The sequence below is a fragment of the Barbus barbus genome (assembly GCF_936440315.1).
Source record: "Barbus barbus genome assembly, chromosome: 34".
Classification (NCBI taxonomy): Eukaryota; Metazoa; Chordata; class Actinopteri; order Cypriniformes; family Cyprinidae; genus Barbus; species Barbus barbus.
In genome coordinates this window covers 5,707,014-5,733,378 of record NC_136762.1, presented here as the reverse complement: position 1 = coordinate 5,733,378, position 26,365 = coordinate 5,707,014, and the positions used below count along the sequence as shown (strand labels likewise).

The window sequence follows — 26,365 nt, the reverse complement described above, 5'->3', positions numbered from 1 at the left end:
CTTCAAATGTTAGATGGTGTAAAATGTATAACAATAGTCTATAGTGGTAATAATAATAATAATGTTATTGTAGTAATCTTAGCTCAAGGGGGAATGTTAATAATTAATCATAACTCTTTATAATTAATCATAATATTTGGATAAGTTAATAGAATTAGCTTGATAAAGCAGAATTTAAAGTACAATCAATTGATCAGGTCGTCTAGTGAACGCCCAGTATTGATTATTTATGAATTCAAAGAAATCTTAATTTCTAGGGTCAGAGAAATACCCTTTTAAGGTACAGTTCTACTCCGAGCATGTAACAGGATCGAAATCGTTAAATTGACTTTGTTGCAAGCAGGGAATTAGAAACAAATACTCATATGTATTGTGCACAAAGTTTTATTAACTAAGTCACAAACACATAACTAGACTAAACAAACACATACATATATACGCACACACATCACACATACATGGTACATGGCAAGGGTAAGTGAGACTGGATGAATGAAACCAGACAGAAACAGGGGAAATGAGGCTGAGTTGACCATGTGAAAGAACCATCAGTCTCTAATTTAAAGCACATGATACGATAGCTTACAACAAACCTCTGTGTTGCAAGGAACGATACTTGCATTTGGATACTTGCAACAAGAACGAGAGTCCCATGAAGCTTCTGAAGAAGGTCTGGATGGTTCCATTCAATGGCCGAAGTTGCAATCTCTTGAAACTCTGAGGTTGTTCTTGACTCTGTTGGGGTTGAGAGAGTCCTCTCTCCTAAGTAAGCACATGGCTGGGTGTAAAATTGGGCAGTGGAACTGCAGGCCGCAATCCATAGATGAAGATGTAGAGACTGCCGGGAGCGGGGAGAGAGAAATGTCTGAGCGAGGGCCTTTCCATGATGCTGAATTCCAGGCTTAAGTGAAGATGAACTCCAGTGGTATTAAACTCCAGTGGTCAGGAGCCATCTCCCCAGGCTGGGGAGACCACACACGGCTCTATGTTGGGGCCTGCCGGGTGCGCCCGCACTGGCTCAGGCGCTCCGTGAGTCCAACCACACAGCAATTGGAAGATTTAGCAGAAGAGCGAGGCAGACCTGTGCGTGAGCTCTTTAAAGTCAGGGAAGAGTCACACCCTTCAGGATGGGCTTGACCAATGAGAGAGGCTGAATTTCCAAGTGGGAGGCTGGAAATATTAGGGGGTTTTATGACCCTTTGTCTGAGAGCATGGTTCGAAAGGCTCTGGCAGTCTATACTTTGATTAAATTACACACACACCTGGCATTCTATGAGAAGGTGGTGTACACCAAAGTGTGTGTCATCAAATGAGCATTAATTTGGTAGGAGACACGTTATAGGTGTGGTTTCATTAACTAGTTCTTCACTCATAAAGCATGCATAAAACAAAATACAATGCAAGAGACACCATACAAGACAGTTAAAATCATACACACAATGTCCTGGGATGCATGTTTATCTGTAGAAAGGTTTGTCTATGAGTGATAAGGAGGAAAGTTTTGTGTGTATGGGCATTGCGTGGGTTTCAGAGGGGACCATTCATATGGTCACATGGGTGCAGGTGGATATTTACCTGATCGTGTTTCCTTTTTGACATGCGTGTGTAGAGAGGGGGTGAGTAGCGGGAACGCTCACGTTCTGTTGACCATTCTAGACAGTTCTAAGTTGTTTTTAATCATACAGTTGTTTGTTCATACTCCGCTCCTGGAAGAGAAAGGGCTCTTGTCTCAAGAACGTATGATGCGTTGGGGTGAAAGCCGAAAGGAAGCCACAACGCCGACCACCCTTTTATCAACCAGGAAAACTTTAACCATCGGGTCATGGAACATCAGGACAATGTACGAGGCAGGGAAAACAGCGCAAGTAGCAGCCGAGGTGCACAGTTACAAAATAGCAGTTCTAGGGTTCAGCGAGACCAGATGGCTACAAGCAGGACAAATGAGACTGGCAACAGGGGAACTGCTTTATTCAGGACACGAAGAAGACAGTGCTGCACATACAGAAGGCGTGGCACTTATGCTGTCCAGAGAGGCACAGAGGGCGCTGATTGGCTGGGAAGCCCATGGACCAAGGATGATGACTTAAATTCAAAACGTTCAAAACCTTAAAGAAAAACATCAGGCTTAACATCATCCAGTGCTACGCACCAACAAATGATAGCAGTGAGGACACAAAAGATCACTTCTATGGTAGACTTCAAGCGGTATTGGACAAAAGGAAAGTCAAAGATGTGAATATCCTGATGGGGGACTTTAATGCCAAAATAGGAGCAGATAACACAGGCTATGAGGAAGTGATGGGCTCACACGCGCTTGGTGAAATTAACAAAAATGGAGAGAAATTTGCGGACATCAGTGCACTGAACAACATGGGCATCGGGGGCAGCATCTTCGCACACAAAATGATCAACAAGGCCACGTGGGTGTCTCCGGAACATACCACGGAAAACCAAATAGACCACCTGTGTATCTCCAAAACGTTTAGAAGATCACTCCAAGATGTCCGAATGAAGAGGGGTGCAGATGTAGCAACCGATCACCATCTATTAGTTGCAAAACTGAAAATCAAGCTAAAAAAGAACTTCACAGATACACAAGCCAAAAGACAGAAATTCAATGACGGTTTCCTGAAAGATCCAAAGATCCAGAAAGACTACCTGCTCAAGTTGACAAATAAGTTCCAAGTGCTGCAAGAGCTGTATGATGAGGAAACAGACCTCCACACCATGTGGAAAGGAGTGAAAAATGCCCTAACCATAACCTGCCAGGAAGTAGTAGGACTAAAGAAGCCCCAACAGAAAGACTGGATGACAGCAGGTACCATGCACAAGATAAAAGTGAGAAAACAGAAGAAAGAAGCCCTCAACATTAGAGAGCATACAAGAGCAACAAAGGTAGCAGCACAAGCAAAATACACAAAAGCCCACAAAGAGGTAAAGAGAAGTGTGAGGTCCGACAAACAGAGATATATTGACAACCTAGCAGAGGTTGCAGAGCAAGCGGCAGCAACAGGCAACATGAAACAACTATACGACACTACCAGGAAACTAACAGGTAAATACAGTAGACAAGAAAGACCAGTCAAGGATAAGGAGGGACAGGTCATCGTGGGGTTAGAGCAGCAACTGAACAGGTGGACAGAACATTTTGAAGAGCTGCTGAACATACCAGCACCAGCAAGCTCCCCCGATATCCAGGCAGCTGATGTTGGCCTACCGATAGACTGCAGTAAACCAACCAGGGATGAAATCAGGAGGGCCATATTGCGAACAAAGAGTTTTAAATCTGCGTGCCCCGATGACATCCCGGCAGAAGCACTGAAGGCAGACACTGAAACTACTGTTGAGATGCTGTTCCCTCTATTTGAAAAGATATGGGAGGAGGAGGACATACCAGCAGATTGGAAAGAGGGCTACCTCATTAAATATCCGATCTGCCATTGCTTTTCCTGTTTTTATGTCATCATGGCCAATGTCTCACTTTTACATGATCATTATTTACTGTAGACACGTCATGATGTGAAAGAGCACAAACACAATTTGAACAGAAGTAGGCCTATGTATGACACACAATTATTCATCTAGTTTCACTCAGTTCATGTTAAAAACTTTCAATGTCTAATAAAGCATTATAAATGACAATAAAGTGAAATGGATACGAAAAAAAAGATCTTATCCTTGGAAATTTAAGTTTAAAAACGTAAATACAATCTCTGTTTCTGACTCTGTAGTTTGTATTCGCTTTAACATGAATTTATGCTTCATACATTATTCTATACTTTTTATTAATTTTTTTCTGGTGGGTCTCTCTTGACAATCCAACTCCTTCTTAAAAAATATATAAAATAAATAAAAAAACAAAAGTTTACAACCAAACACAGTAAGACATAAAATATGTGCAACCATAGCAAAAACATGAATTTCTATTACATTGTGTTACATTAGCCATATTCTTTTCAAGCATATTCGATAAAATCAGTTTTGGTTTCGGTTTCGATTTCCATAGAGACTGACTGTGCAGTGGACCATCAAGGTATAGCAAGTTCTTGCTGTCACCACTCATCCATGCCTTTCGGCTATATTTGCTGACAGGGTTTGAACTACAGAGGGAGCTGTGTGGACATATTTGAAATGAGCATATTTTCCTAATAATTGTACATTACACCCAGTTCCTGGAAAATAAGGCGTTTGTTTTTGACGACACTGATGTTCACAGCTGTATTCCTTTAGTTCACCTGCACCGGAAATTTTTTTGCATTTATCCAACGCCAATGTAAGCGCATACATGCCAATATGCATTGCTTACTATGTTTGCTTTGCAAGGCCTTACCAATATTTGTGTGTTTTGTGCGTTCAACTAGACAAATGTTCTCATTATTTGTTTCCCAGTGAACTAGTCTTCCTGTAAGTCCCAGCTGGTAACCTATACATGGAACGACACAAAGGTGAGTAAATATTCATTTTGTTTTTCCACAAGTGTTTTCAACTCTTTTGAATTTGCCCCTCTCTATAGGCTTATAGCATGCAAGCATCTACCTTTTAATTCTCAAACTGAATTACAGTAATAAAAATAGTTTGGGGTTTGAAATGTGGAAATATTTGTAAATAAATCTGCAGGGCGCTGTCCTAGACATGCAAATAATATGGCTATGGAGAAAAAAAAACGCTTTCGGACAGGAGGTGGTTTTATAATGGACTGATATGTGGAAAGAAATCAATAGCCTAACATTTTTGTAATCTTTGCAGCGTTTTTGCCTCTTAAATTAGTTCAGGCCAGCATGGGTGCTGCACGATCAGGAGTTCTTCTCTACTGGCTTTACGGTATGATTTGTATGCATTCTTTTCATATACGCCTATTATTTGAATAAATGATTTTTACATTTTGTGCACTGAAAGATCTAGTTTGTTAACCTTATTCAGAAAAGCATGCAAACCCAATTGCCTTAAAATCTAAGTCATTTTAAGTTAAATATATGTGTGTATTCCAAACAAACATTTGTAAAAATGCATAAAATACCACTTAATTTCAGCATAAGCCTGAAGCAAAGCATGCTGTGAACTAGAAACTAGCTTGACATAATGCTACTCACATAAATAATTTTTTTCTTAACTAGGGTTTTCTGAGTAACAAAGGCATAGTACACAAGCAGTACGGATTACTAGGTTTTTATGATTCAGATCAACTAATTGTTGTACAATAAGTAAAGTCAACTAAAAAAATGTCAGGACATTTGTTTGTTTGGTTACAGTGTGAATTTATTTCTTTAAAATCGTTTATAAAAATGCAACTACTTTAAATGTAAATGACTTTATAAGTTTACTAACTTTTATCATAATTGTTTTTCAGTTATTTGTGCAGGTGTGTTTGCTGATGTCTGGAAGGTGCAAGTAGAGTCTGAAATGAAGGCTCTGGTGTCGTCTTGTGTCGTGTTGCCCTGTTCATTCAAATACCCTGCTCAACAACAGCCCTCCAGTTGTATTAGAGCTATGTGATATGCATCCTTTATTTCTGTGTAACAGTGATCCAGTATATTACTGTCTCTGGTGGGACATGTGATGTGCTGTCTGTATTTTGTCAGTTCACGGGAGAGATTTGCTTTATTAAAGTCCCAGAGAATGATTAAGACAGAGTCCGGGTGTTGTTGCTCACTCTCTGTGATCAGATCAGCGAGTTAGATCATGTATGCTAACATATTTTATGCTATTTTAAAGCATGCTAACATATTTTATTACACCCAAATACACAAAATAATGATCTTTAAAAATAGTGTCATATGACCCCTTTAACTTAACAGCTGACATGATAAATGCAGATATACTTTATATGTGATTTCTTTTTTCATGCACCTCAGTGAACCAAAATCATACTCGGTGAGTATATTATTTATTTTTACAATCACTTTATTAAACTGTGGAAAACATAACATGTTCTGAAATAATTTGTTGACTGACCTCTGTGTCTGTTTTTAATTATTATTTTATTTTATTTTTTACATTAAGGGTGATGATAATGAGGCTGTTTACAACAACATGGACAAGCTCAATGTATATGAAAATGTCTGATGATAATGAACAAAGCAAAATATGTTCAGCAGCATATTTGTCTGCAGCATGTATTGACTTTATCAATGCTTTCCAGCATGTTTGTGTGCGAACATAAAGGTTAAGGAGATGGGTCTTTTATCTAGACTTAATTATGCAATTTAATCTTCGTTAAACCATTCAGGGCTTTAAGTAATCAGCAAGATTTTAAAATATATAATATGCCTAATAGGCAACCAATGCAATGTTGACAGAACCAAGCTAATTTAATGATAATTCTAGCTGCTGCATTTTGGATGAGCCGTAGTTTGTTTATCAAGGGCCACTACTCAGTAAAGCATTTCAATAATCAAGACTTGAATTCATGAATTCACTTTTCTGACAATCTGTGTTGAATGAATTGAAGTGCTTAATAAAGGTTACTTCATTTTTAATTATAATATATGGTACATGTGTGGAATTTAAATTAAAAATTTTGAATTAATATGAATATAAAATTTGGAGCTCAAAACTATTTATGTGAAGCATGTATCTTAAAGGGGCCATTGGATGCAAAATTCACTTTTAGATGTTTTTTGAACTGAAATGTGTGTTGGCAGTGTACACAACCACCCTATAATGATAAAAATCCATCCAGTGTTTTTGCTTTTTTTAAATCCCCATAAATCATTACCCCCTCAGATCAAGCCGTTCACAGATTATTGGCTGTGTGACATCATTAAGACCCTAAAGAATCATATCAGCTTGTGGAAAATGGGCATCCAATGACCCTTTCAAGTCACATCTGGTGCGAGTTTTCTAGGTAATGAATATTTACCTTTTTGTGTTTGTTGCCTATGCTTTATATTTAAATAATAAATTCAACCAATTTGATAATTTTAATATTTTTTTGTTGTAGACCCCAATCACCCACCAATGCAAATCTGAGAGCAGAATGCAAGTCATTTTATTCTTAAGTATTTTATCTTAAATTCATTGTTTTCATACATTTTCTAATTAAATTTCATTAAATGCATTTTTTACCTTTCAATGTTACTCTCCACACTCATTGGTTGAGCCACTGTGGTTGTGTCAGGCCATAATTATGACAGAAACGCAATGTGTGGGGGAAATTATCTGACAAATCTTTTAGAGTTGTCTTTGCACGTTGAACAGGGGGGAAAAAAATCTTCATAAAATTCACAGCATCACACATTCTAGTGTAACAGAGGTCAGCTGTGCGGTTAAACCTCACACCCCTGATCTCAAGAGGCACTAGTGACTGACGCTTGAGGCTGCAGTCTTTAGCAGCCTTGTTAGCATGCACAACTTCCATGCCAGAGAAGTGAGAGGAGTAGAACCCAGAGGGGTTAAATATTCTCCACTCACTGACGACTTACAACAAAAATAAATGCAGATATCTGTTTTTTTTTTGTTTTTTTTTCACCATGCACCTCAGCAAACCAAAATCCTACTCAATGAGTTTATTATTTATTTCTACCATTACTTTATTAAACTATGGAAAACATAAGCCTATTCAGATTCTGCGGTTTCAAATGCTAATAAGTTATTGACTGACCTCTGTGTCTCTATTTTCTCTTGAAATATTACATGATTATGAGGCTTATTATGGCCACGTGGATGATCTAAATGTGTATGGAAATATGATGAACAAAAAAATGTGTGTGTCGTGACGTATTGTCAAGTATGGTGACCCATACTCGAAATTGGTGCTCTGCGTTTAACCCATCCAAGTGCACACACACAGCGGTGAGTAGTGAACAAATGCACACACACACACACACCGTGAACACACACCTGGAGCAGTGGGCAGCCATGTTGCAGCGCCCGGGGAGCAGTTGGGGGTTCGGTGCCTTGCTCAAGGGCACCTCAGTCGTGGTATTGAGGGTGGAGAGAGCGCTGTACATTCACTCCCCCCACCTACAATCCCTGCCGGCCGGGGACTCGAACCCGCAACCTTTCGATTACGAGTCCGACTCTCTAACCATTAGGCCACGACTCCCCCAAACAAGGATCAACAGTGGGTTTTTCTTGTGGGTCTATTGTATACTATCTGAAATATTGTCAGAGTCTGTTTTTCAGTCTGTAGCATGTATTGACTTTATTGATTTTATTAATGTTGTTATCTCTGCTCTACTCTGCCATTTATCTACGCTTGCAGCATAGCACATTAGTAGAAATAGTAGTTTGCATTTGTTCCAGGCATTAATAGACCAAAGGCTATGTGTTAGGTGTCAGTATCTTTTAATAGTTCTTCAGAGACTCTACAGCACTGCATGCTTGCATAGGCTTTAGGATTTTGAATTAATTTGCCAGAGAAGAAACGCAACATGTCCAGTTAATGCCTTTATGAATCATCAGAGGTCAAAGGTGAACTACAGTAAATAATTCAAACTGTAAGTACATTTTACCCCAGAAACCAGCAAATCTGTAGAATATGCAGTACTAGCAAACAGTAAATTGTGCTGTTGTATTTTGTGTTTTAAATTGTGGTGTTGTATTTGTAATTGTGCACATTTGTTTTGTCATTTACATTTGAAAATATATTGCTACTGAATTAAGAGAAGTGATTAAACCAGATGTTGTGAGAAATATGAACCTTTGTAAAAAAATAATTGTGAAAAGAAAATGCACAATCCTAACAAGTTCAGATTTAAAACTAGCTGTGTTATTTGTGTTATTATTAAGTTCAATTTGTCGATTGTACATTTGTTTTTAAAAGTACCACTTCTTAACCCTCTCTTGTGGTGATCATGTCAGGAAATACAATTTTTGACTGTGGTGTCACAACACAAGCGCTTTGATGTGATGAGCTCTGACAAGATCAAGGAAATATTTTTTCTGAAAAATACGCATCTCCTTTCTCTCTTCACCTCTCGTATTTTTCTCTTCTTGGTAGAAGGTTCTTATCCATTCCTCTACAGAGGACTACTGAGAAGGTAGGAATGATAAATAAAATTGTTACATAAAAGTGCTTTAGAAGACCGAATGGATTATTAAATTATTATTATTATTAAGGACATTACTGTGAAAAATACAATAAAAGTGATAATGTGTTAAGATGGATGTTCACACATTATTGCCATTTAACTTTGGTTTTTGTTTATGTATTGACCCAGGAACATGAAAGCGCCACTTATGCTTCATTTACTTTTCCAAGGTACATTGTCTGTTGGCATGTTTTGGGCATGTTGTGTCACAATAAATGTTTGCATTTATTAATGTAGTTTAATAGAAATTTTCACATTAGGCTACTCAATTATGAAATACAATTATAGGCTATGATTTCACACACACAGGGACAACTTTATTCACAGCAGTCAAAAAAAAAAGCTTACCATCTGCCTTACACTCACAAGATCAGTCATATGTTTTATTCCGTGATAAAATAATATGAAGCTATAAAACAGACACTAATATTCTCAGTTTAATCAACATAAAAAAAAAAAAAAAAAAGTGAAACCCATAAGTCATTGTGCCTTTATAGTGTAAATTGTGTGTCTGTGTGGCATTTCGAGGGTGAGTTGTCAAGGGTAGGAATTTTATGTTGCCTCAAGTTGGCGGTGGTAAAGGACTACAGATCAAGATGGAGGCTCAGTAAAAACTACAACATCCAGATCACCTGCCAATGAAGACTAGACAGACAAACAAATGCTGTATAATTGATAAGTACTGTGACTAAAAACAAACTCTGTCACATCACTGAATATCATTTAAATCTAGACTCTATTTAAATATAGATGTTGCTATTTTTCTTGGACAATATGGAAAGAATGTTATTTCTAATCCCAGTATAAAATGATAATTGACACATGCCTATTACATTTTATGACTAATTTAATACATTTAACATACTATACACCAAATCAGCAATGACAAGATTTAACAATCATATAAAACAGCCAAACATCTTTACACTAAATGTTTACAGTAGTCACATATGCTGAATCTACTACTGACACGTATGAAATGTGCAAAGTTTAGTGTATTATAGTGTGCAATACTAACAGAAAACAATATGGGACATATGAAAGCCTAAAATTTCCAGTCTATCTATACATGTAATGACTCCAACTGTTGTACCACAGGTGTTCTGTTCTATAATGCTTTTGGATGGGAAGTGAGAATGCCAAAAGACATTCACGGCCTCAAAGGTTCCTGTCTGGTCATACCATGTTCTTTCAACTACACATCATACCCACCCAAAGACCAACGTAGAGTTGTGTGGTATCAGTGGGTCTCCAAAGGTTATCCTTTAGTTTATGATCCATTGAATCCAAATGCTGTCATTGAGAAGTTCAAAGGGAAAACTGATTTATATGGAAACTCAAGTTGGGATTGCAGTCTGCTGATCAAACACCTGGAACCATCCCACCATGAAGAAAAATTATATGCATGGATTGACCCTGAAAACGTTCACACCTACAAATTTTATGATGTCACCTCTAAAATCCTCGTCAAAGGTTTGTAAATATTTTTTTCTTTCTTTAAATCATGATCTAGTTGTGGGAGTGTGTTGCCTAATTGTTACATTTCTGCTATTTGTAGCAAGTCCACAGCTGCCCACCATCAAAATTTTTGGAGGTGAAAGGACAGGTGACACCATCACAGTAGAATGTTCAACTTTTCACACGTGTCCATACAGCAAACCAAACATCACTCTGAACGATATAGAAGGATCTGATCAACTAGACAATGAGGATATCAAAGACGGTCTGTGGAAAATCACTCTGACACGCACAGGTGTCGTAAAGACAGAACATTCAACTATTGAGTGTTCAGTAACACATTATGGTGGCATAACAGTGACAACTACAAAAGATAAAAATGCCAAATGTGAGTAAACACAAACATGAACTGCTTTGTGTGATATTAGCTGTAAGTTCAGTTAAAATGCTACAGTTGGACCTATTACAAGGTTTCAGTTTAATTCCAGGTGTTCATCATAACATAATGATTGAGCCTGAACTGGCAGATGTCACAGAAGGCGTCACAAAGAACTTCACTTGTACCATCTACCATTCCTGCCAGAACGAGAATCCAAACATCACATGGAACTATGAGAACATGCAGGTCACAGAGTGGAACAAAACACTTTCTGGTTTAGATCAGATCACCTATTCCAACATAACCTTTCTGGGTGCAAAAGAAGACCATGGGAAGAAATTAATATGTACTGCAAACTTTTCTGGAAGAGATATTATGACATTTGTTGTCTTAAATGTGCAAAGTGAGTAATTTATTAGTTTTTTGTCCCACCCATATATCATCATTTATATGGTTTTATACTGACTCACTTCCGCTCCAAATCTTTTGAATCCAATCCAGAAAAGAAGAATGTGCTTTGTTTAGTTTTGTTTTTTTCTATAGATCATACTTACACCATTGCCTTGCCTTTTAGATAATTTATCTTATCAGTTGTGTGCTAAAAATAATGATAAATTTTTACCCCTTTTCCATCATGTGGCAGACCCAGTGCTCACTGTACTCAAGACTATTGGTCTTTACATCCTAACACCCTCACTTGTGTTCCTTCTGGCTTGTATCCTTGCTGTAGTCATCATACACAAGAAGCAACAAAGGTAACTCTTTGTTTATGTTTCTTTAATCCAGGTGTTCCCAAATTGAATGTCATTGTATATGAACTAAAATACTGCTGATTTTGATAAATCTGTTGTAAATGAAATGAGAAGATGATATTCAAAGACTTGTCTCTTTCTGTCTCTCTGTCTATTTATAGCTTCACACTTCAGCAAAGGCTAATTAGATATTCTGAGAGCAAAGTTGATGTCTAATACAAGTTTTCACACCACTTACCATATTTGGCTGTGTAGATGTTCATTGGATGATATAAAGAAAGCAATGCTTATCTAATTGCAATATAATTTTTATGTATTTGCTGTCTTTGATGCTTGATTATATGATCTTTAATTATCTGTAACTTCATTTAAAAGTTATTTAAAAGATGTTGGAGCTGTCAGCAATTAAGCACGTTAAACTTGAGGTCAAATTACAGGAAATAAAGTAGAAATTAAACAAAATGTTAAAGGCGTTATTAAAACTTACAGCATGATATTCTTTTTCTTACACATAACATCTGTTCTCAGGTCAAAAGATGCAAATACAGAGTCAGGAAAAAAGCCTTTCTCCAAACCTCGAATGCCATCACCAAAGAGGTACAGCCACTTTGAACCACATATAAGTCTCTAATAAGTGGATGTTCAGTCTTTTACATTTTTCAGAAGTAACAAAATATACGTGGCATTTAAAATAAATAAATAACAAGAATGTGTATTTTCTCCCATGCACCTCAGTGATCCAAAATCCCACTCAGTGAGTATATTGTTTATTTCTGCTATTACTGTGTTACACTCTGGAAATAGATGTTTGACAAATTCTTACTAAAATTACTGATGTCTCTTTCTTGAAATATTCCATAAGGATTATGATTATGAAGCTGATTACATCAACACGGATGAAGGCAACATCTATGGAAATGTCTGATGAAAAAGCTACATGTCCAAAACCAAAATGGGTTTCACTATAGCATTTTTAAGAAGATCAACAATGTCAGACTTCATTAATAATAAAATATTTGCCATGCATATTATGTAGCATCAAGATATTATGCCTTTCAATACAATACGTTACATACTTTTATATAATATGCATTTATCTTTGGAATATCAAATCCTTTGGACAGGTTGGTTGAGGAAATAACTGCACTGAAGTATCACTCTGAATATCCCTGGGCTACAAAACCAGTCTTAAGTTGCACAGCTATATTAGCAATAGCCATTGTATGGGTCAAAATGATAAATTTTTCTTTTATGCTAAAAATAATTTAGGATATTAAATAAAGATAGTGTTCCATGAAGATATTTTGTAAATTTCCTACTGTAAACATACATATATATATATATATATATATATATATATATATATATATATATATTTTTTTTTTTTTTTTTTTTTTTTTTTCTTTTATTAGTAATATGCATTGCTATGGACTTCCTTTGGACAACTTTAAAGGCAATTTTTCTTTTTTGCACCCTCAGATTCCAGATTTTCAAACAGTTGTATATTGGCCAGATGTTGTCCTAAAGCTTATTTATTCAACTTTCAGATGATGTATGAATTTCAATTTCAAAAAATCGACCCTTATTCGTGGTTTTGTGGTCCAGGGTCACGTATGTAAATTATGCTGATTGTTAAAAATTTCTCTACTACTTTTGTATATGACTATTAAATATGATTCAATTACATTATTGTGTCCAATTAAAGTTTCATATTAAAATATTTTATTTGTGAACAATTATTTGCTTCTCATATTATAACAAACTTGTGCTGTAATTCCTTCCTGAAATCACTGAGCCCAGGAGACCTTTTTTTTAAATTCACAGTTTTATGCAATCAGTCAAATGTTCTCAGCTTGGCAGTTCAGCAGTGGCAAAAATAAACGTTTAATGAAATCACAAAACTATATTGTTGCATTTCACACAATGTAGTGAAACTAAATTTATCACACCATCTTTGGCAAATTTCCACTCAAGAATTGATCACACAAATTGATACATAATGAAGTAGCATTTTTAAAACATTTTTAATTATATTTATGAATATTATGTTAATGCAATAGCAACTCACTGCAAAAATAAAAAGTGAAGTAGAAAGCACACTTATAAAATCACAATTTATATAATATTTTCACTTTAAAATATCTTTATTGACCAATATTATAACTATGATACAGATTAAGGATATAATACTTAAATTGGAAACTCCTTGTGTTTTATGTTTTAACGGCCGAATATTCAGTTCTGTCCTCATCGTCAGAACTTGAACTGCTAAAGCGGCTCTTCTGGTTGTGTTTGGGATCTTTAACAGCAGGCTTGGCAGCACAAGACACGCTGGAGTAATTGACTTCATCTTCTTCACTGGTATCAGAATCCCAGTCCATATTTGTGAATGGAAGTTTTGGCACACATGCAGAAGAAACATTCTCATAATCTGGATTTTCCGACTGGGAATTCTAGGAAGAGGAAGAAATAATACAATATTCTCAATATACAGTTGAATAAAAAGTGCTCCATACAATTTCAATTGTGTACACCTTATTTTGAGCGTGTTTGTTCTTTAGACATATTGTAACAGAATACAACGATTCTGAATAGAATATAATTATGTAATCTATTTTTATTTAAAAATAACCCAATTTAAATAATGAGCAATTAGTCTAATAATCCAGTGAGATTTTTGTTTGCACAAGGAGTCTCACAGCAGCCAGTGCTCCACATAGAGATCTGATCTCATCATCATCCAGTCTGTCTGGAATGACATGAAGAAACAGAACAAACTGAGACAAATCCAGATTAACTGTGGCAACATCTCCAAGATGCCTCAACAAACCTACCTGCAAAGCAACAGTTTTAGGCACTTGTGTAAAGATGCTGTAAAATGAGCATGCTGTCAAAAATAATGCCATAAACAGATTTTATTCATCAATGAACTTCTATTAACTAAATTAAATCAACATTTAGTGTGACCATCCTTTGCGTTTAAAGCAGATTTTGCCCAAGGTATGCCCAGACTCATTGTGCAAACAAAAATCTCACTGGATTATTAAAATTAATGGCAAAATGAATGTTTGGAAATGTAAACTGATATTTACTGACACACTAAAGCAAAAGATATAGCCTAAATAACTCACTTAAAGTGTCATGAAACCCTAAAACACAACTCAGTGAAAACAACTTAAGCACTCGTTACATCTATTATTAAGGTAAAAGTGTTATTTTTTTAAGCAATTTTGTTCTTCCGGTTCAAAAAGGAAAGTTGAGCCTTTCGTGACGTATATGCGTTCATCTGGAGTGGCTGCCATGGCTAATGAATACAAGTCTACATCATCAGGTTTCTGAGCTTTTTTCAGTATTATTCAAATTGCTGCGCTGTATTATGCATGAAGTCGTCTTAAAGCGGACAATTCAAATCTCATGAAAGAGCTTTAGCATTGTCAGCTCATCTCTGTAAACACGGCCGTAACAATATTTAATATAGCAACAGTTAGAGCGCGCGTGAATACACAAACTACACGTTGTAACTTTTAATATTCTGATATATTCTGAAGTCTTACCGTTGTCTGCTTATTTTTTGACACCATAGCATAGACTGATGATCCTTCAGGTACTCTTAAATCACAATCATACATTTAAAAGCATCATTAGTGCATCTGTCATATATTTAAATGAGCAATAAAATTATGTATTTTTTTCTGATTTCATAATAAAAGTTATAATTTATGTTTAACTTCTGATTTTAATATTCCTTATCTGCGCTACCTTTTTTCTGGTTTATTTTGCCCCTTGAAATCAAAAGTGACATAGTTTAGGGTAGATGTAGCTGCACCATTGTCCATATATCCAGTTTTTTGTTGTGTTGGGGGTCTTGCCTGTAACAAAACAAACAAAAAAAAAACTTGCTAAGCATAAAAGCGTCAGTTGATTGTGATACTGATGTTTCAATAAAAGAACAACATTCTCTCACCTGTTTCATTTGTGGCAGTTTAATAGCAGAATACACCGTGTGGATATCAGATTTCGGCCTTAAGAGAAAGAAAAAATAATTAATTTCATTATAAAAAGGGGATGTCTCCATCGGTTCTGCTGCTATTACCTTGGATTAAGGTCCTGTGCTCGTGTAGGATCTTGGGAACTGGGTGTCGGACGTGATTGATTAACCCTTCCGTAACCTGGATCAGGAATTCCCTCCACTGACAGATCCTCTTGGGTATTATTATGTGATCTCTAAGTGTTTAAATATACAAAACAAAACAGAATTTATCCCTTACTAAGCAAAGATATATATTTCATTGTTTTTAAAAAAAAAGCATATTAAGTTGATTTCAATATTATACTGTAAGCAGCGTAGTTGCGAAACAAACAGAAGTAAAATAACCAATAATAGTAAGTTTGTCAGTGTAGAAGAGCGTGACAGGAAAACTGGAAAAAAGCACAATGGATTATCTGCTCCACTCTGCTGATCTGATCTTGCCTTGATGATAGTCCTGTAAAATACCAAGCACAACAATTGGAGTAACTGACAACCTCGAACTAAACGTCTCATAAGACTACTAATATGCTGATAAACTAATAAATGATTTTTTTACATAAATAACATCTATAAAAAGAAAGAGGAATTCACCTGTGTATCAGAAAGATGGCTATTACAATGAGAATCAGCAGGAGAATGATGGGTAAGATGATCTTGTAGAACACCATAAGAGAGTTATCTAAATTAAAAGAGGTTTGGGAAGAGATCATGACATTGTTTTTAAAACTCAACCCTGCATGACTTAATGTAACCCAAATTTATGAATTAGCCCAGTTAACCACTTAAAGAACTACAAAATGCTGAAGAATTTAATTGTGCATTTACAATGTACATTTTAACATTTTTTAAAGGGGTCAATACATATGACCCTAGACAACCAGTCATATGTGTAAATTTTTCGAAACTGAGATTTATACATCATCTGAAAGCTGAATAAACATTATGAATAAATAATAATAAATGTTATGATAAGACAATATTTGGCTGAGATACAACTATTTGAATCTGAGAGTGCCAAAAAATCTAAATATTGACAAAATCGCCTTTAAAGTTGTCCAAATGAAGTTCTTAGTAATGTATATTACTAATCAAAAATTAAGTTTTAATATATTTACAGTAGGTAATTTACAAAATATCTTCATGGAACATGATCTTTACTTAATATCCTAATGATTTTTGTCATAAAAGAAAAATGGATCATTTTGACCCATACAATGTATTTTTGGCTATTGCTACAAATATACCCCAGCGACTTAAGACTGGTTTTGTGGTCCAGGGTCACATATTATACTCCAAATTCAAAATATTAGAAAAAGACATGATGCTTATGCCAGTTGCCAGATTGAGGAAGTGCAACGGGAACGAGCCCTACACTGTAATTTGATGAGTTGATTTATCGGTGTTTTAACATGTCTCTCGCCATACAGTACAGCTTTTTAGATGGATGACGAGGAATATTAGGTCGGGTAGAATCTCTGACCCAGTTCGTTTGCTGGCTTCCATGGCCACACCAACTGGCAACCCGGAGTGTTTAATTGGCAGGGGGGCGGAATCACACATTTCAAAGTAGAATAACTGGCTGTAGCATTGTTTTTCAGAGAAACAAGTATGTGTACTTAGCATGTTTCCTAAATGTCTTCAAACACAATAGCATTGTTATGGTTTCATAAAAGTTTCATTAACATTTCACGGAATGATATGCAGAAAATTATCCCACTCCCTAAAAGATATGATTAAAATATTAGGTAAATAACTTGCTTGGTCATCATGGTTACGCCAAAGCGGAAGTTGTAGAAAGAGGGCCATGTCAGTCTTGCAGAAGAAGTTCTAGAATAACTAAATGCAGATCATTTTATAAATGAGTTATGAGTGTTATTTCATACTCACTGCCTATAAATAACATGATGTTTTCGGATCGTGATTTTCCGATAGCATTGGCTGCTGTACAGTAATACATTCCTGGGTTCTGAGGCTGAACAGTGAAGTTCTGGTGATGTGACAGTACGGTTGTGTTGTTCTCCTCTCTGTACCATTCGTAGTCAGTGGCGGGAGGAAATGCATCTGCTCTGCAGGTCAGATAGACTGGAAACTCCCAATTCCACTGAGTTAAAGTTGTCATGTTATGGACAATATTTATATTTGGAGCATCTATAGAAAGCAGGCAAACAGACGCAAATATTCATAACATTAGGTAGATGGAAAGCACTGATTATGTGATTTATTGTTATACTGTTATTGAAATTCATGGCAGACAAATTTGGACGGTGTAATATTAACCAATCTATCATGGCAAAGTCATTCATTAGACTACCTAAACTAATCAGAAACATTTGACAATCTTATATCTGTCAGAAAAATATATAATATAAATATATATATATCTTTCCAAAAAAAATTAAGAAGCATTTTTGCCTCAAAAAGCTGAAGTGTGTCAAATAACTAGTAGAAAAGAGGGTAACACTTTAGAATAATGGTCCGTTGTTAACAAGTAACCAGTTAATTACATATCACAACAGTAACATCTTAAAAGTGAACGACTGGTTTCTTTGTGAAAAATAATTTATGAATATGCTATCCCCTACGGTGGCCGAGAGAGCTCAACGCGCTGCAACTTCAGAAAACACATGCAAATAGACAAAACACCAGCAAATCAAGAAAACATCTTCATCATTTTGACAACACATGCGCAGCAAATGCTCACAACACATGCAAATTGAGAAACGCTGCAAATCCTCACAACACATGCAAATTGAGAAATTTGCATGTGTTGTGAGGATTTGCAGCGTTTCTCAATTTGCATGTGTTGTGAGCATTTGCAGCGTTTCTCAATTTGCATGTGTTGTGAGCATTTGCAGCGTATGTGTTGTCAAAATGATGAAGATGTTTTCTTGATTTGCTGGTGTTTTGTCTATTTGCATGTGTTTTCTGAAGTTGCAGCGCGTTGAGCTCTCTCGGCCACCGTAATCCCCAAATAAGTTGGCTACATTTTAAAATTGTGACTACTACTCTTACCAAAGGATGGATGTTCTGTTTATTTCAAACAAAAACAGAGAATAATAATAAAAGCGATAATTCACTTAAAAATGTTAATAATTAGGAAGTGATGCTGACAAACTCATGATTGAATTATGTCAGTTCAATATGTATCCCACTCCAAATTACCTACTGGTAAAATATCACTAGTGCCTCACACAAATGTATGACTGTGCATCATGTGTCAGATATAAAACGTTAAATAACTTATTAATTTATGTGTGAGTAATTACTGAGGGGTTAATGTGTTTTTCACTTTAAAATAATGGTCCAGATCACTAGTAGTTCCTTAGTAGAACTTTAGCATTGAAGTGAAAAATACATTAACCCCTCACTAATTACTCAAACGTTACCTTGTCAGCTTGCAGGAACTACTAGTGATCCGGACCATTATTTTAAAGTGAAAAACACTTTAACGACTAATTGAATAAGCTATTTAACAATATTAGTGTACAGTCATACATTTGTGTGAGGCACTAGTGATATTTTACCAGGCACTGTAATCTGTTATATGCACTTTTGTGCTTAACACAGTATAAATGCAGTCGATGCCTTCATTAAGGATGTGAATTGTTTTTGTCAAGAGAACATCATTATTTATATTCAAGAAAAGTCCTCCACAGCCTAGTGTCACTAAAGGTAGGTCTTTTGGACTCTGAGACATACTGAACTGACATAAACTACAGCTCATAATTCTTAACTAATTCAATCACTTCCTAATTATTAAAAATGTTAAATTAATTATTTGTAGTATTCTATGTTTTTATATAATTAGAAAAAATATTTAATATATTAATATTAAATTAGAGCACAGCAGACTTACAAAGCACATCAACATTAATGGTGTGTGATCTTGTACCAATAGTGTTGGTAACGTCACATGAGTACTGCCCTGCATGTTGAACGGTCATGTTCTTAATGTTTAACTGTGCAGTTTTCATTGATAACGGGACAGAAGACAGTCCAGGTGTGTGCTTCCATGTGTACGTGAGTGGCAGAGGGTCAGCATCAGCTGAGCATGTCAAAGTCAGTGGAGTGCCCACTTTTACAGAAGGTGTGCCATCTATTTTGATGTTTCTTGGTGAATCTGTGAGAAACCAGAAGAGTGTAAATTTAGAAGAGTACTGTCACACCAGTATAATATAATAAAATATTCTTGCAGATTTTGGTAGAAATATGTAATTGTAATTAATTTATGTGAAGGGGCTTAGCCTCTAACATGCTTTTTGATTATTAAAATTTACATCATTCTGCAGAAAATTCCAAAATGAGCAATACTAAAACAAGAGATTCATCACAACTTCAAAGTAACACTTATGTTAGAGATTGATTTTATATTTAACATATATTTCATCAAGAACATAAACATGTTATTAGTAAAATGAAAATAGCAATACTTACACTTTACAGATACTGTAATTGCATTTGACTCTGCTGCTTCAATATTATTATTTGCCATGCAATGGTAAGATCCTGTATTATCTGCTGTCACATTAATGATGGTTAATGTCTCACTGTTTTGTTGTAGCACCTGGCTGTTATTGTACCATGTAAACTGCTTGGCTGATGGGTTACTGTCCTTCACTGAACACTTAAGTGTCAGTTTGTCTCCCTCTTTGAGATCAATAATGCTGCCCTGAGGTTCCACTGTGACCTCTTTTGGACCATCTGAAGGCACAGGACATGCATGATTACAAGAAAGAATTAATAGAGTAACTTTTAAAAATGATTTGAGCAGATGATTTATTCTGGTTGGTTTTTCTTCATCTGTTTACATAAAATATAAAACTTACATTTCACATCGATTCCAATGATATTTGATTTCTCTGCTCCATGCTTGTTTTTAGCTTCACAGTAATATTCTCCACTGTCTTCTGCTTTCACATCAATCAGTTCAAAGTCAGACATTTTCTGAGACTTTTCTGTTTTCTGTTTTTTGAACCATGCGAAGCTGACATCAGGACGACCTCTGCTGGTGCAGGAGAGAGTGACAGAATCTCCCTCCTTTACATCCTCAGAGCTCACTGTTGCTTTTGTCTCTTTAGGTGCATCTAGATACGAAAAAGAGATGAAGTGGACAGCTGGAGTGAATAATGCTCAGTCAGTGACTGTGTACACTAAATATACAGTGTTTGTTCATGAACACATGATGTACACACTCACGTTCCACAGACAGTGTGATATTCCTGATCTGCCAGCTATCTTTACTGTTTGCTGGGCGACAAGACAGATTCCTGTTGTTATCCTTCCATGTCGCTTTGAGCTTCAATTTGGTGACCTTTCTGCCTTCTTTTCCCTCTTCAGTCTCTATAATCGTATCAGTTGACAAGGAGGATGTCCATTCTTGCTTTTGTTCTGATGTATGGACGAGCCACTCAGGATGACCATCACAGGAACCAGATGTGGAACAGCGAACAGTGAAGTCTTCTGACTCATTGAGTGGATTCTTCAGCTCTGATGGTTCAATGTGCACCTTACAAGGATTGTCTGGAATCAGGAGAAGAATATGGAGTGAGAACAGATGATCCAGAACCTTTACATTTTCTCCAAGAAAGAAATATATTGAAATCTTGTAATTTCAAGTTCTGAGAAAAGAAGTCAGAATTTTGAGAAACTCACAGTTCTGAAAAGAAAAGCACAATTTCTGATAAATAAACTTGTAAATGTTGTAACTGTGAGATGAAGTCAGAATTGTGAGTTTAAAAGTTCTGTTTGACTTTTTTCCCATTACTGCAAGTGTATTTGACATAATTCCGACTTTTCTTCTCAGAATTGCAAGTTTATATCTTGTAATTCTGAGTTTATATCTTGCAAAAAATACAGATTTGTGAAATATATGGTAAACTCAGAAATGAAGAAAAAATTACAATTACCTTTTTTTTTTTTTTTGCAATTTACTATTCCATAGCAGAAATAAGATTTCATGATTAACAAAACTATAATCAAAAAATGAAAATTAATCATCTGCTCACCCTCTGGTGTTCAAAAGTCATCAAGGACTTTTGCACAATATTCTTCTAAATATTCTCACTGATGATCTAGAGGTTTCATTTGTGTGATTAAAAGACATATTTATTCATATTTGGAGAATTGTGATTGATTATGAGACACACGAGAACCAGTGGTACCTTCATAAAGACTTTAAATATAGTGTCGGGTCTTAGGAACTATTTTATTATTTGCTAAGTGTAATTTTTTGAGCCCCTGGTCACATTCAGTTTCATCGTATTAAAAAAACAGCAACATGGTTACTGCCAGTGGCCCCCCCAGACTTTTATATAAGAAACAGCCTTAATCACAGCATCAAATTGATCCCATTCAATAAATTCTTGATCACCTTTAACTTTGAGAGACAGAGCTTTACTCATGTACTTTTCTGAACCAATAAATCTAAAGCTGTAGTTCCCACTGTCTGTCTTTTGCAGATCGGTGATTCTTAAAGCGCATTTTATCCAATACACTTTTTGGTTTTCTTGTGATGTTGTATCAGTGATGTATTCCACTCTGCTGGAGTAATCCGGAGACTGGGGACGTTCTTCTGTGTTACTGTATACAATAGTCCCGGTAAACATGCCGTTGAGAAAAATTTGATCTTTAAACCACAGCAATGTATATGTTTCATCCTTTGTTTTTTTGTAATCACAGGCGATGGTCACAGATGACCCTTCATATGTTGTTTCTGTTTTTTCAGGCACAATTATTAGCTCTTCAATTGAGCTGGGGCTAGAGCCCGCAAGAAGAACTGCAGGAAAACCAACATCAGTGATGTATATCAATCAATTAGCATAATCATTTACAGAAATCAGCATTCAGTATATAATCCAGACAATACACACCAAACAGAAGCAGAGGAATCCCTTCAGGAACCATCATTCTGTCTGCTGCTAATGAAATAAAAACAGTTAGTTATATTATTCTGTTGAGCTCCAGTTTTTTCAGAACAAACTCTGACAGCACTTTTGGTGCTTGCCGTTGTGTGTGGGTGAATATGTGTATTTTTGTAGTCACAGCTGTTAATGAGTCAGTCTGTTTCTCCTTCCTTTTTTTTTTTTTTTTTTTTTGTTCATCATTGCATGCCAAAAGCGTAATTTTGGCAACATGCAATTTGGTAATTATTTATAATTGCTTTTCTGTGTGTGTGTTAAAATTTTATTTTATTTTTATTTATTTTTTATTTATTTTATTTGTTACTGAATGTTATTCAACCTGCAATTACAGTAATGAACCAATCAGGCCTACTACCCCATAAAGCTAATTCATTTATTGCTGTAATAACTGACACCTATTTATTTATTTTTTCCTTAACACTAGAACCGCCAGAGATCGCTGTATACCTAAAAGCGCCAGCGGGTAAATTTCACCCACATACATGGCAACTGTTTTTATATGGCTAAAGAACATATTATTTCACTGTATTATGCCACTGTCTTCAAAAATTAGTGTCTGGAGTCATGAAATGATTATGTCTAGTCGTCAACTATATTTTTACCCTGTTGTATTATGTTCAAGACTTTTTAATGCAACCTACACTAATGGTCAGTAAGCTAAAAAAATAAATAAAAGCCTGCACTGACAACGAAAATTAGAAGGTAGTATATACAGTGGTGTGAAAAAGTGTTGGCCCCCTTCCTGATTTTTTTTTTTTTTTTGCATGTTTGTCACACTTTAATGTTTCAGATCATCAAACAAATGTAAATATTAATCAAAGATAAAACAAGTAAACACAACATGCAGTTTTTGAATGACGTTTTTTATTATGAAGGGAAAACAAAATCCAAACCCACATGGCCCTGTGTGAAAAAGTGCTTGCCCCCTAAACCTAATAACTGGTTGGGCCGCCCTTAGCAGCAACAACTGCAATCAAGCGTTTGTGATTACTTGCAATGAGTCTGTTACAGCGCTGTGGAGGAATTTTGGCCCACTCATCTTGGCAGAATTGTTGTAATTCAGCCACATTGGAGGGTTTTCGAGCATGAACCGCCTTTTTAAGGTCATGCCACAGCATCTCAATAGGATTCAGGTCAGGACTTTGACTTGGCCACTCCAAAGTCTTCATTTTGTTTTTCTTCAGCCATTCAGAGGTGGATTTGCTGGTGTGTTTTGGATCATTGTCCTGCTGCAGAACCCATGTTCGCTTCAGCTTGAGGTCACAAACAGATGGCCGGACATTGTCCTTCAGGATTTTTTGGTAGACAGCTGAATTCATGGTTCCATTTATCACAGCAAGTCTTCCAGGTCCTGAAGCAGCAAAACAGCCCCAGACCATCACACTACCATCACCATATTTTACTGTTGGTATGAAATGCTGTGTTACTTTTACGCCAGATGTAATGGGACACACACCTTCCAAAAAGTTCAACTTTTGTCTCGTCAGTCCACAGAGTATTTTCCCAAAAGTCTTGGGGATCATCAAGATGTTTTCTGGCAAAACTAAGACAAGGCTTTATGTTCTTTTTGCTCAGCAGTGGTTTTCGTCTTGGAACTCTGCCATGCAGGCCATTTTTGCCCAGTCTCTTTCATGAACACTGACCTTAACTGAGGCAAGTGAGGCCTGCAGTTCTTTAGATGTTGTTGTGGGGTCTTTTGTGACCTCTTGGATGAGTCATGATATCAACATGATGTGTGTGTGTGGGCGGGGGCGGATTTTTGTTTTTCCCTTCATAAAAAAACCCTTAATTTAAAAACTGCATGTTGTGTTTACTTGTGTTATCTTTGATTAATATTTAAATATGTTTGATGATCTGGAACATTAAAGTGGGACGAACATGCAATAAAATAAAAAATCTGGATGGGGGCCAACACTTTTTCACACCACTGTATTTGGGTGGTGTAATATTATAATACAATGTAATTAATCAATATATTAGGATAACCCATTTTATTTAAATTAGGCTACTAAAATAGCCAATAGACAATAATGAGCAATAATAATTCACCACACTGTGTAGGATGATGCTATGACAAATTCAAGCGCACAGCTTCACCTAGGCCCAATTATTAATTTGTTTAGTTATATCATTTATAATTTTAATAAGAGAGAAACACCACTAAACTTTGGGTAATCAAAAAAAATCATAGATCAGATTTTTATTTTCTTCAGGAAACGGCCAGACTAGAATAAATAGCATCACAGTAGCGTACAATAAACGATATGGCAAGACAAAAATTAAATAATAAAACCAAAGTTTGACCGATTATGAGTAATGTTAGGATAAAACATCTAAATATGATGCCTGGACCACTATCAGATGAGCCGTCAGATGCTAAGCCGACCCAGGACGAATAACTTACCATCAGACTCTCCATCACTCATGTCATTTAGTGTTTCTAATACCTACCTTCCATAAATCAACAACATTAAATACCTTCCATACCTACCTTCCATAAATAACATTGTCACACTATAATGACACATTCCCATGCCAAAAATGTTTTGTTTGAAGAAGCACATTGCTTGTCATGCCTGAACTTTACATTTTAACCGATTATGTCTGTAATCTGACAACTACCAAATGTGTTTTCACCAAAGAAAAAAAAAACGTAGAAAGTTAAAAATCTCTTACCTTCAAATCGAATCCGTTGTTCTCAATTGGTGTCTTAATGTTCAAACCGAGAAACAAAAGGAGAATTTCACCCAAGTGCATTTCTAACTTGTCATATTTGCATAGTTAAACTTACAGACATAAAAGAAATAGGCAAAAAGCACACATTCTTGGTAGAGATAAAGAGATGTTAATTCTGTCATCGAAGCGTGAAGCTCACTTCCTGTGGCAGTGGTTAGTTCTGTCAAAACTATTCAGAAAATAAAACCCCCGCTAATGGAGGTGTCTAACTGCTGCTATCAACAAACTAATGCTGCAACAGGAAAAAGTAAACAGGACAGTCTTTCAGGATGTGTTTATTACCATGAATAAGAGAATACTGTAATTTAACAATTTACTGAATGACCAAACCACATTGAACGTAGGCCTAAATATTATTTCTAAGATGATTTCTACTTTTAAGGAAATAGAAAGAACGCCTAAAATAATTAACGACTGTTTGTTGATATTGTGGCTTTATATATATGTCACACACTAATACTCCAGCATCAAAGAAATCCAAAGGTGATCTCTCATTAAAAAGCTTCAAGAGATCATCATCATAGCACACACCAAGAGAGACATTGAAAAAAATCATCAAAACATATTCAAACATAAGTGAAGAGATGAAATCATCCCACCTTTTCATGTAGAAATTGTGGACTTACGGACATGCAAAGGTGAATTAACAGCCGAAGTTGCAGAACAGGCAAGTGCTAAAGCTCATTCGCAAAGCAGAATAGTTGAAGAGCACTACAATCAAAGATGGTGATCAACTATACAGAGTTCCAGAAACAGAAACTAAAAATTGTAAGATCAAAGTGATGGAAACCTGCTAAGGAGTAGTGTCTGAACTTGTGGAAACAAATGAGTGAGGTGGAGGATGTAGCTCACAGATTAGGCAAGCCAGTGTCCTGTCCAGTGAGGCCCGTTATCATTTATTTGCTTGTGTTGGGAGAGAGCGCAAAAACAATGACTTCCCCAAAGAACACAAACAACAATTTGGAGAAAATTCGACAGCTGCTTCTGAATGACTTCTTGGATAGATGCCATCCAGAATGAACAGTGATCTAATACGCTTAAGTTATAGTCTTTACTTG

General features: G+C 35.9%; 2 protein-coding genes across 2 annotated transcripts; one reads left to right on the top strand and one right to left on the bottom strand.

Moving 5' to 3' along the window:
• Positions 1 to 9,165: 9,165 nt before the first annotated feature.
• LOC306853773 (uncharacterized protein) lies at positions 9,166 to 12,546 on the top strand (the record flags this gene model as incomplete). Its single annotated transcript, XM_079391419.1, has 8 exons — positions 9,166 to 9,202; positions 10,131 to 10,509; positions 10,595 to 10,878; positions 10,979 to 11,272; positions 11,513 to 11,624; positions 12,150 to 12,218; positions 12,357 to 12,375; positions 12,484 to 12,546. 8 exons carry the CDS (start codon positions 9,166 to 9,168, stop codon positions 12,544 to 12,546), a joined length of 1,257 nt encoding a protein of 418 aa, XP_079247545.1.
• Positions 12,547 to 13,435: 889 nt separating this feature from the next.
• On the bottom strand, positions 13,436 to 25,286 carry LOC306853991 (B-cell receptor CD22-like). Its single transcript, XM_079391750.1, has 15 exons — positions 25,248 to 25,286; positions 22,521 to 22,565; positions 22,022 to 22,426; positions 20,848 to 21,171; positions 20,478 to 20,735; positions 20,086 to 20,352; positions 19,508 to 19,771; positions 17,539 to 17,799; positions 16,243 to 16,330; positions 15,997 to 16,105; positions 15,715 to 15,845; positions 15,586 to 15,643; positions 15,381 to 15,490; positions 15,176 to 15,230; positions 13,436 to 14,074 (listed from the first exon to the last, which is right to left on the bottom strand). The coding sequence occupies exons 2-15, from the start codon at positions 22,555 to 22,557 to the stop codon at positions 13,835 to 13,837; spliced, it is 2,607 nt and encodes an 868-aa protein (XP_079247876.1). The 5' UTR covers positions 22,558 to 22,565; positions 25,248 to 25,286; the 3' UTR covers positions 13,436 to 13,834.
• Positions 25,287 to 26,365: the final 1,079 nt, after the last annotated feature.